Source organism: Triticum dicoccoides, chromosome 2B (genome assembly GCF_002162155.2).
Source record: "Triticum dicoccoides isolate Atlit2015 ecotype Zavitan chromosome 2B, WEW_v2.0, whole genome shotgun sequence".
In the NCBI taxonomy this organism is placed as follows: Eukaryota; Viridiplantae; Streptophyta; class Magnoliopsida; order Poales; family Poaceae; genus Triticum; species Triticum dicoccoides.
The window spans coordinates 219,293,323-219,304,442 of NC_041383.1; the positions used below are offsets into that span (position 1 = coordinate 219,293,323).

The window sequence follows — 11,120 nt, forward strand, 5'->3', positions numbered from 1 at the left end:
AGAACCGCGTGGCCGGGCTATACGCTTGGCAGGTACACCGAAGGAAAAGGAACCAAATCAGGCACTCCTACAGTCCTACCCACATTTGCGAAAAGAAAAACCAGGTAACCATAAATGCACCCGGCCCGGGCGACGCGTTCTGGTCGCAACGGCCAGGCAAGTGCGCGCCGCGGCGAAACCCGGGCCGGGCAAACGCGTCACGCGGCCCCACCAATCAGGCCCATGCGCCCACGTTCGGGACGCGGTTTGGAAAAGGGCGAATTCCGCTATATAAAAACCACCTGACCCGACGCCCACCAAATCACCCAAACCCCAGCGTCTCAAACAAAGCCCTGCTGCGCCTGCTCCGATCGGCGCGAGGAACCAGCGAGAGACCCCGGAGCCAGAGGAGGAGGAGGAGAAGATGAGCTACTACAACCAGCAGCCACCCGTCGGCGCCCCGCCGCCGCAAGGTGCGCACCCCGTCGATTCCCGTCTCCATCGATTCTCTTTCCTTTTCCTGCGCGGTGCCCCTTTCCTCTTTTTGTGTTGAATCTTGGCCTGTGAATCTTTGAATCCTCAGGCTACGGGGACAAGGCCGGCTACCCACCGCCGGGGTACCCTCCGGCCGGCTACCCACCCCCGGCGCAGGGCTACCCGCCGGCCGGCTACCCCCATCAGGGCTACCCGCCGCAGTATGCGCAGCAGCCGCCGCCCCACCAGCAGCAGCAGCAGAGCAGCGGGCCTTCCTTCATGGAGGGATGGTAAGCTCCTCGTCCCATCTCCTCGATTTTCCCTACCTGCGGTGTCCCGAGCGCTAGATTAGATCAAAGTCCGTCCGGGGCTTGTTCGGAGGGCTGGAAATCATGATCGGCCGGGTCAGATCTGCCCGGGCACACCGGCGGCGTCCCCTTTCCCCGTCGGTGGCCGTCTCTTGCACGTTTGCGTGGGTGGGGACCGCGACTTGACGCGTGAGCGAACCCTCGGGAAAGGGCGAGAGAGAGAGAGAGCAGTCGCGGTCTCAGACGACGTGTCGGTCGCTCCACTCAAAGCACACACGTATTCCCCGCGGCGAGGGGTTGTCTCGTCCCTCATGCCGTGGCATGAACCGTCCGATCTTGAAATTGACGGCTCGGATGCAGTCAAAGTCATCTGTTGTGTAGCCAGCAGCCAGCACTAACCGAAAAAAATGCGTCTCCGCGGTCACGATTTCCGGGAGGCGTTTCACATGCGCGTTTTGGAGGTCACGATTTCCGGGAGGCGTTTCACATGCGGTTTGGACTGGCATTGAGATGAGATCAGAAAATGTTCGTGGTATAGAAATAGGCTTTTCTCTCTTTAGATTAGATTCCTTCGGGACGACGCAACCTGGGAATCGGGAATTAATATTTCCGTTGACGACGCGGTACTACTACCAAAGAACGGCTCTCCTCTGACCCAAGATTATCAACCAGCTTAATTACAGTACTAATTACGTAGATGCTCACGCACTAACTGTTTATAGTATACTACCAAAAACAGTTGCAAATTGCATGAAGAATGGCTCTCGTCCCACCGGAGATTCTCGATCAGATTGATTACAGTACAGTACTAATTATTTAGATGCCCGCGCACTAAACTGTCAGTATATACTCCTATTTTAACAGTTGAAAATTGCGTGCATGGTTGGGCATTTCGAATTAATTCGCGTAATGTTTCATTATGCCGGCCATAGGCATATACTTGTTGCAAATGCTGCCAGTATATTATGCAGCTACTTTATCCTGCCTTGGATGTTCTGTCTCATGATTCCCTTGTTGACATTTTGTTTGCGACAGCCTGGCCGCCCTTTGCTGCTGCTGTCTCCTGGACGCCTGCTTCTGAGGAGGGAGGAGGAAAGACGACGATCAACTTCGTGGAACTTGGACTGAGCTATCCTCTCTGACGGAGAAATGCTGCTAGTAGCTTAATTATTATTTCTCGTCGGGCATTATCGCCTCCTTTGTTTGATCCATGTTTATGAACCTCTCTGCATTGCAACTATTCGCTTGGTTGTCGACTGATGATTATATTATGCCTGGTGCCTTCCGTGTGTATATTCTATATTGTGTCGGTTTATCTCTGTCTCTGGTGGTGGAATCCAACTCGCGGTTGTGGTGTCCAAATTGATTTTTCTGGCACGTCTCCATCGATACTCGCGGTTTAGCCGTCGGGTTGAGTCTGAGGTTTCGACTGGACTGTACTTTATCCGATTCTTCCAATCTCGCCCCGCAGAGCCCGCAGGAATTCTTGACGTGCTATACTTGTTGGAAGTATTAAGGACGTTGTAGGTCTTTTTCTAGCGTTTTACATTGGGTGATTCTTTATATTTTGTGATTGTTTGCCTGCAATCACCAGAGACACCCACTCCCTCGCATGTATTCGTCCCAACACTTCCTATCCAACCGTCTTTATGGTAAGTTTCCATAAGCAAAGGGATGATGGGAGCACCATCTATTCAAAGTGTCGAGGCTAAGCAAAGCACGCCATGTATACAGGCACAGGTCGACGTGTAATCCCTCTTATCTATTACTTGATGATGACATTTTGTTTTAGATTCTCACACTGATGATGACATTACGTTGCCTAATTCCATATCGTGTGTGCGTCACGCCCAACAATGAAGGCACCCACCACCTTGGGCAGCACAGTACAGTGCACCAGCATATGCATGTGCTCCGGGTCTTTAAGATGGAATATATCCAACCATGAAATTTATTCCTCTCCGGCTAGCTGCCGGCTCGAAAGGATGCGTGCTGCCAACTGCAAGCTAATTTCGGCATGCAGGCATGCATGTGCGGTGCATATCAGCATCTGATAAGTTGGCAAACCTCCACGCGAAGTATTCCATTTGATTTGTTCTCCGGAGCAGCGACACATCGAAACGCCTTTTGCTTCTCAATCCAGGCAAAAGGAAATCATCATCATCATAAGAATAAAACATCGCAGGAATCAAGCATCAGGCTCACTTTTTCAAGCTTTTACTACCTCTGTTCCTAAATATAAGCTGCTTTGGCAATTCACACGGAGGGTGTACATCGAAATCAAGGTGGAAGCAAAAGAAAGAAAACCGCCACCAAGGGCGCATACTTTCCGTTACCATTTTCTTTTCATATACTTCCTCCATCCCATAATGTAAAATGTTTTTTGACATTAGTGTAGTGTTAAAAAACGTCTTACATTATGAAACAGAGGGAGTAGTTCTTAAGAGATGTAAAATGTTTTTTGACATTAGTGTAGTGTCAAAAAACGTCTTACATTATGAAACAGAGGGAGTAGTTCTTAAGAGATGTAAAATGTTTTTTGACATTAGTGTAGTGTCAAAAAACGTCTTACATTATGGAACAGAGGGAGTAGTTCTTAAGAGATGTAAAATATTTTTTGACATTAGTGTAGTGTCAAAAAACGTCTTACATTATGGTACAGAGGGAGTAGTTCTTAAGAGATGTGTAGAGTACGTCCCATAAGTGAACAGGCCGACTCAATCAGGGGGGTAGCACATGCACACCTCCATTTGGCATCATCAATTGCTTTTCCAGGGAAGCATCATTATATCGCATGCAGATGGTTTCTGTATAGAAATTCCTCTGATATTTGTTTTCTGTTGTGTCACAAAGTGTCCTTTTTACATCCATAAGTAAGTAAAAGAAAATTTTAGAGCCGCTATCACAGGCTGCAGTTATATTTCCATCTGAAATTACAACTAACATATATAAAAGCCTCGATGTAACCAGTGCAGATATCTCGTCTGTCTCTCACCAAATTCTTCGGAAGTCCTATCATCTGCCAGCAAAATTGTTGACAGGGACACCAGCATGCTTTGGCTGGAGCTGCTTTATATAATATTTTGATCCACGTGACAGATTGATGCGTTTTCTTCTCTGCTCAGGAATAGATTCAATCGAACACTCTGAGAAGCCACGTCGCACAAACCTGCATCGTTTCAAATTAAGCACAAGCAAACATATGAAAAGCTGAATCAATGTCTATTTCCCATGTGATTGATCATTGCACTTCAACATTCTGGACTCTGGAGTGTGTAACAGGTCGAAAGGGCTCTCCCAACAAGTTTTTTTCTAGGTCAGAGAGAAACAATACAACCGCATGCGCTATGATACAAGTAACAAGCTCTCCAGTAGAACAGATTGTTTCTTCACCAAAGTTTTAACCTCGCCAATAGATTTTGGTGGACTGAATTTACAAACAACAGTGGCCTCAAACAGCATGTTTGGTTGTTCCATGCAACTAGTGTTAGCAACAATGTTATTTTTTGTTGCAGAAACAACTTTATTCTCTCATATTCTCTCGTCTACATGAACAAAATGCTAAAGTGGCACCCTCTAAGAAATGGTTGCAGTGTGCCATTAGAGATGTCCTAGTGAAATCATGTGAAAGAAATTGACAAATCTACACCCAAGAAAGACCATGAAACTTCACTTAGACCACGGGAAGCTTTCTCTATGAAACTTGGGATTTAACAGAGCCTAGTGCATTGAATATCTCTAAGACTGGCATGATATTTGAACTAGAGCTAACTGACAACTTAATGTCTGCACTAAGATAATAGAGAGGTCACCCATTTTGTCCTTAGTCATGGGATATGAAACCTGCTATATATACGCCAAGAGGAGGATATAGGTACATACCAATCGGCTGTCCGTGTAGTAAGCAAGAATAGTCTGCCAAGACCAAAGGATAATGCCTCCTTCTCAATGTAATCTGAAGCATAACCACAACCACAAGTAAAAAAGTGTGCAATATCATTAATAGTAGAAACTAACACCGACATGTGGGAGCTCTTTTAATGTTTCTGAGAACACGAGAGAAAAATCGCCCAATTAACATTCTGATTTCTGGCCATCACCATCAGATGGTTAGTAGCAGATTTGCTAGTTAAACTCCATCATCACCATTTTCTTTTATGGTTTTTTCTCCATCATTTTAATCAGATTTCTGGCTTTCATCATCAGATGGTTAGTAGTACACTAGCTAGTTAAAAAGGGACTCCCTCACCACCATATTCTTTGATGTGGTTTCTTTTCTATCTTTTTAATCCTTTTGAGTTGGTATATGTGTACGGCAAATGAGTGAACTGGGCACACTGAAACATGTGCGGAAAAACTACAGCTCGAACAGGAATTGCAACAACCAATCATAAATAGCAAATCCCGCTAAGTCAGCGCTGTCGCTAACAGTTTTGTTTTTATGAAATGACACCCCAATTTGTTTTGAAAACCAGTCAACTGCATACCTCGACATGGATCCATGAATTTTAAGATTAAACATATCGATGTAAAACATTGCGAATGTTAAAGATTGGGCTACGGAACATTGTCAAGCAGAAACAAATTTGTGTTAACCCTGTATTTCTTAGCTATAGCACAGTTCAAGACCACCAGACGTACACTAATATGGGTGAATCTTTCCAGAGTATATTATGCAATGGAAATATTTATGATGCAATAGAACACCATCTTTGAGACTACAAGTTGGTTGCTACTTCCAGAACACCAAAAATAATGCATGTGGCAATGAACTTACCAAGCAACTTATCCCCCAGACCTCTTCCTCGGCATTCTTCAGATACAGCAATTGCAGCAACTTCACCAGATTTGTCCTCGGGAAATGGAAAGAGAGCAGCACATGCAATGACTGAACCATCTCTTTCAACAACATAGAATGAATACAACGCTTCAAGAAGCTGAAGGTTGGAGAAAAGAAACATTTTAGCACTACTATGTACTAACTATGAAGAGAATGAAGCATTCGTTATAACAGATTCTCAAAATCTTAACACACCTCTTTATCTGTTCTTCGCACTAAAACACCAGATTCCTCTAGTGGGTAGATAAGTTTTCTTATGCCAGGAAGATCTTCCTCCGTCGCCATTCTTGTTCCTTCATAAACATCCCTGAAAAAATGTGATAGGTAGGACATGAATCTTGACTGTGATAGCTTGTACAGCCTAGATTCAAAAGACATCTTAATGCACAAAGAATACCATGGTGAAATATTTGCTTCAGAAACACGTTTGATATGTATCCTCATTCTTTAGCCTTGACATATATTATGGATCAATGCTAAACTTGCAAAAAGATCTACTGGCTGCTGACATGAATAGCAACAACATAGAAGCTGTAGTGTCTTGGGTGTGTAACACATGGTTATTATTTTTTTCCTTTACCTTATCAACCAGTCCAAGCCAGCTCACAAGTAGATATTTTATTATCAGTACAGTAATACTCTATACTATGTTGAAACTGTTAGAGGCATCTAATTTCTCACATGCTAGTGTTTCTTACAGGAATCAAGAATAAGAAAAAGAAAGATATTAATGAGTTTATGAGATGCATCCAAGTCAATAGAAGGATAAAGCAGGCATGGGAGCATTGGCTTGTGTACTGGACCTAGACTTTTGTGTACAAAAATTTGATTTGTGCATTGTTGGCTTTCAACATAAGCTAGGCCGAACGCCTTTCAACTAAATAAGAAAATGAAAAGAAATACGTTAAGAATACCTCGCAATCATTGTCCCAGCACCATCTCTTGTAAACAATTCTAATAACAGTGATCCATCAACTGTACCATCTATGATATGAACTCTTTGAACACCACCCTAGCATAAGGAAGACATAAATGTATACAGTCAAATCTAAGTGATAGAGACTGCCATGGAACTTTGCAGCTTACGCTTCATTCGGAACATGGTTCGAATATTTCACTGTTTGAAGGAACATTTCTTGCTTTATTGAAAGAGCAAACACAAGTATCACACGGCATGCCACCTTCTACTCAAACCACACTCAACCTCTAATATATAGGTCGGCTTTAGATTCCTGGATACTACTGTACTGTAGTCCTCAACAGGGACATCGACCCAAGCTACAGCAAAATAGTGATGCACTAAGATAGGGTACTCCTTATGTCGTTCAATGTGCCAGCTTTTTCAGATCTGGCAACACGTTAGGTGACACTAGTATTGCTAAAACAGGATTGCTGCCACACTTCAAAACATGTGGATCCAATAAGACATAGGTGCATAGCAGCATGACACTGTGATACTATAGCAATAGTTAAATTCAACAAGAACCACAATGCAAAAAACAATGTTGCTACTTTCTGGGGGACACCATTTCAAAAAGAAAGATATGTTCATCTTATGCTCTGTAGATAAACTAGTAGATCTTAAAGCAGAAACAAAATAAAAAATGTTGTGTGGAAGGTACGCCACTTACATGGCATACATAAGCAGCTGCAGCCAACTCAGAAAGATAGCCATTTGACCTGCTTAATCGCTCTTCACCACCAATAGCAAACCCTTGCTCACCAGAACAAATACCATTTCCATTATTAAAACCCAAACCGTTTCGAAAAGAAGCAGCGTACCCATTAAGGTGCCCCTTTCCGTTCAAAGATGGTTCATGGTCCTCCTCATCAACCACCTTGACATAATTTGCAGCAATATCACTTTGCTTAGCACGCTTTCTGATCAACATATCAGCTTCCTCCAGAGACATGAAATGAATGACTCGTCCATTCTCATCAAATATCTGACCGTCCACAACGCAGATAAGTTTATCCGCCTCTATGGCTAAGGCACATGCAGTGGCTACTTCGTAAGTGCTGAATGTTCAAAAACAAGGAAAATTAATTTGTTTAGTAGGTTACCCACAATATATACAAAATTACAGAGAAAAAAATGATGGTGTGGTTATTTAGCAATTTTCAAATAAAACAGGAAATTCACACATATTTCTCATATAATATACGCATAATTTAGAGAGAAAATCAATGCAAGCATATAATCATCAAAAACTGAAATTAAACGACTAGTAGAGAAAATAACATACTTGCAATTTAGAACTTCTCCTGAGCTTGAGTATCCCATATTGCTCACAACAACAATGCTATCACTATCAAGCCTTTCTTTTATCCGTGAAACATCTATTTTCTTAACTTCACCAGTAAATCCGTAATCAACACCATGAACTACCCCTCTTCTCTGCCAAAAAAAATTAGCTGCATAAACTCAGTATTGCAGGACCTCCAGCCAACTTTAGTTCAGTAGAAGATAAGAGGTAAAAAAATGTAGAGGAATAAACAGAAATAACACGCAAGGAGGTACATAGGCACTCAAATGCCTAAATGCAGAACTAGATGGATAGGGCTCCCAGTACTATAGCTGTCTCCAATCTCAAATATTTTACTACAGTTATAAATATTCACCTTAGCACCAAGGAAATTGCCACTTGCAACATTATCCACAAGACCATGCCAATGGCCAATAACACCATGTCTACGGAGGTTTAACATTGGAGGGCCAGGAGAGAGTTTTGCTTCTATTGTTAACCTTATTCTGCCAGCTGCCTCCATTGCAGCTTCTAGTGAATCAGAATCGGTAACTCGGTACTGACCAACATACTTAGCCTTCCTTCCTACAGCAAGTTTCATAGGATGAGAACATGCAGGAACAGGAAAATACTAGAAATATAGTTCGAAGAAAAATAAAGCCTGTGTTAGAAAATGCAAAGGACAAGAATAGTGAAGAAACTTATTGTCCACATCATCATCGGAGTATTTCCACCAATCCACCTGAGTTGTTACTAAAGTCATGCCATGCCAAATCAGCATTTAGGAAATGTGGAAGAGAAAAGATGAGGGAAGATGGTGAATTCGTTACTCTATGATGGAAACAGCTTGGCTCCCCAAACAAGACACCAGTAACAAGCATATGGTCTCCTGGAGAGACCCTTGTTACTAAGAAAACTCATCGTGTGGCTCCACAACATTGAATGTGGTTTTATCTTACTAAAAGGTCTAAGTAAAAACCTATTGGAGGGTTTGATACTATTGATGAGTTCAGATATTCCCTCTTCGCTTTGCAATGAGCTTAGTAACAAATTGTTGGGGATACTCTCACCTGCCAATGGTCTAATAAGTTGCTGCTTTCATCTAATGTGACTTGTCAAATTCTACATATGTAAGCAGCAGTTTAGTCAACATAGTCCCTGTTTCACAATCGCTCTGCAAATCACATTTGGAAGTGCCACGGAAGCTTTGTGGTGGGGAGTGGGGCAGAAGTGATGAAATAAATGACGTACTTCTCAAAGAGGTAGAGTTCACTAGTAAGGTATCATGGTGCTGTTGCAAAATGTGTCCGACTGTGTTTCTAGTTATCCAGCATAGTGTGCTTCAGGAACTAAGCTATCTTTAAGTTTTTTTAGGTACCTTTATATGCTGAAGGTCCCTTAAATATTGTGTCGTAAACTTAAATAAATAGATAAACCATAGATGGGAAAGTAAGAACAAATATACAATCGTTAGTAGCATAAGTATGATCAGATGTGAGTGACAGAAGACTGGTTTACTACATGTGCAGAACTAACCTCTTTCTGACAATAGTTTGTCAATCTGGACATGTGTTCCCGGAACAAGAACAAAGTTAATGCCAAGACCATGAAGTAGTGAAATATCCTGCATATGATTGAAAATGTAATATTTCCCTAAATAGCTAGAAAATGGAAGGAATCCATAATGATGTGAACTTTATGACAACAAAACATGATAAATCTATGCAGCATAACAGTAGCACCTAAGCTCAGTCACATGAATGAAAAAATAATGCCATACTCCTGCCAGGAAAACCAGTGATTTTTACTCCTTTTTCCTAGTAAAGTTGGGGCCATTTATAGTCTTGAATCCATGTTCGCAGAAGACCCTCATTCCAACTATGTACCAAGAAAAAACTAAGCTGCTTCTCGTTCTGTCCCTCATTTCTCATCCCCATAAAATTAAGTCCAACGAACCCATACTCTTACAACTTGCAGCTGTCCAGTCTCTAGTGACTATGGGGCTGTTTGGCTCACCCCCACACCAGCCCCGCCAATATCGGGCTCGCCAAATTGTTGGCGAAGGTTTTGGCCGCCGCCGTTTCGCCAACGCGCGGGCGCTGAATCTGAACGAACGACCAAAAAATTGGCGTGGGCAGCAAAGACTGGCTACGATCCAAACAGCGGCCAATACTAGCGGTCAACGCCAAAACTTTGGTAGGGCAGCCGCGGGCTGCAATCCAAACTATACCTTGATTGCTTTCTTTAGATCATTTGCCCATAGATCAAGTCCAATGAACCATATGGTCCATCCATCTCATACAATCTCCAGCCGGCCAATGGATAAACAGTTTTGTTTGAATCATTTGTAATAAAAGTAAGTTATGTTGGATAATTAGAATCGCTATAAAACAATTCCATGGTTCGGCCCCCATGACTAAATGGAAGAATGGCATGCTCTTTCATACGAACAATGAACACGAAAACCCAAAACACTCCAGCTCAGTTCAACTTAAGAAATCATAGTACCTGCAAAATGCGGTCCAAGTGTGGCCCCGACACAACCTCGCTGGATATAACGACCACGAAGGTGCTCCCACGATGGCCCCGTATGTACGGCCACGCCTCCCGGAAGAACCCGACGAACTCCTCCCCCGCGTCCACGCTGCCGCCGCCGCCGCCGCCGCCGGGATGGCGAACCACGCAGCACCGGACGCTGCGCAGACGCCGGCGCGGCGGGGGAAGCCGGAGGCTACCGGGCGGAAGGCCCCGGGCAGTAGAACCCTGAGCCGACAGCCGCGAGACCCCGCCGGCGAGGCGCGCGGCGGCAACCATAGAAGCCATGTAAGCAAGTGGACCCACCTACGAACCCTAGGCCTCGTGACTGGGGAAGTGGGGAGGGAAACAGTCCGCGCTCCTGCGGTTTGCGAGTTGCGACGAGTAGGCCGTTGTTTCAGCAAGCGAGTTGGCGCGTAGTTGGAGACCAACCAGCAGATCGTTTGGCCCTTGACACGAAACACGAGCTACCTTTCTACGGCTCAAGCCCATTGTTACGGCGGCCCGGATGCCAGTCTCCTGTCTTTGAGACCAACTAATTAACGAGCCCTTCTTCGGAAGCCTCACAACGATCAGCGTCACTTGACGTGCTCTCAGCCGCCCGTTACGTGTCGTGCTTTGGGCATTTCCTCCGGATTTTATTATTTTTATTTTTTCGCACACGTTTTTGGCTTTTAAAATGTTTTATTATTTTTTTCGACATTTCGGTTTTTGATTGGTCTTTCTTAACTTTTGGAA

At 43.7% G+C, this 11,120-nt stretch overlaps 2 protein-coding genes across 2 annotated transcripts; one reads left to right on the forward strand and one right to left on the reverse strand.

Annotated features, from left to right (window-relative positions):
• Positions 1 to 287: 287 nt before the first annotated feature.
• On the forward strand, positions 288 to 2,074 carry LOC119363172 (cysteine-rich and transmembrane domain-containing protein WIH1-like). Its single transcript, XM_037628483.1, has 3 exons — positions 288 to 452; positions 563 to 743; positions 1,797 to 2,074. Exons 1-3 carry the CDS (start codon positions 404 to 406, stop codon positions 1,840 to 1,842), a joined length of 276 nt encoding a protein of 91 aa, XP_037484380.1. The 5' UTR covers positions 288 to 403; the 3' UTR covers positions 1,843 to 2,074.
• A 1,454-nt stretch (positions 2,075 to 3,528) lies between these two features.
• On the reverse strand, positions 3,529 to 10,754 carry LOC119363174 (probable amino-acid acetyltransferase NAGS2, chloroplastic). Its single transcript, XM_037628484.1, has 10 exons — positions 10,356 to 10,754; positions 9,384 to 9,471; positions 8,224 to 8,432; positions 7,848 to 7,999; positions 7,233 to 7,620; positions 6,516 to 6,613; positions 5,797 to 5,908; positions 5,539 to 5,698; positions 4,644 to 4,716; positions 3,529 to 3,930 (listed from the first exon to the last, which is right to left on the reverse strand). The coding sequence occupies exons 1-10, from the start codon at positions 10,668 to 10,670 to the stop codon at positions 3,777 to 3,779; spliced, it is 1,749 nt and encodes a 582-aa protein (XP_037484381.1). The 5' UTR covers positions 10,671 to 10,754; the 3' UTR covers positions 3,529 to 3,776.
• Positions 10,755 to 11,120: the final 366 nt, after the last annotated feature.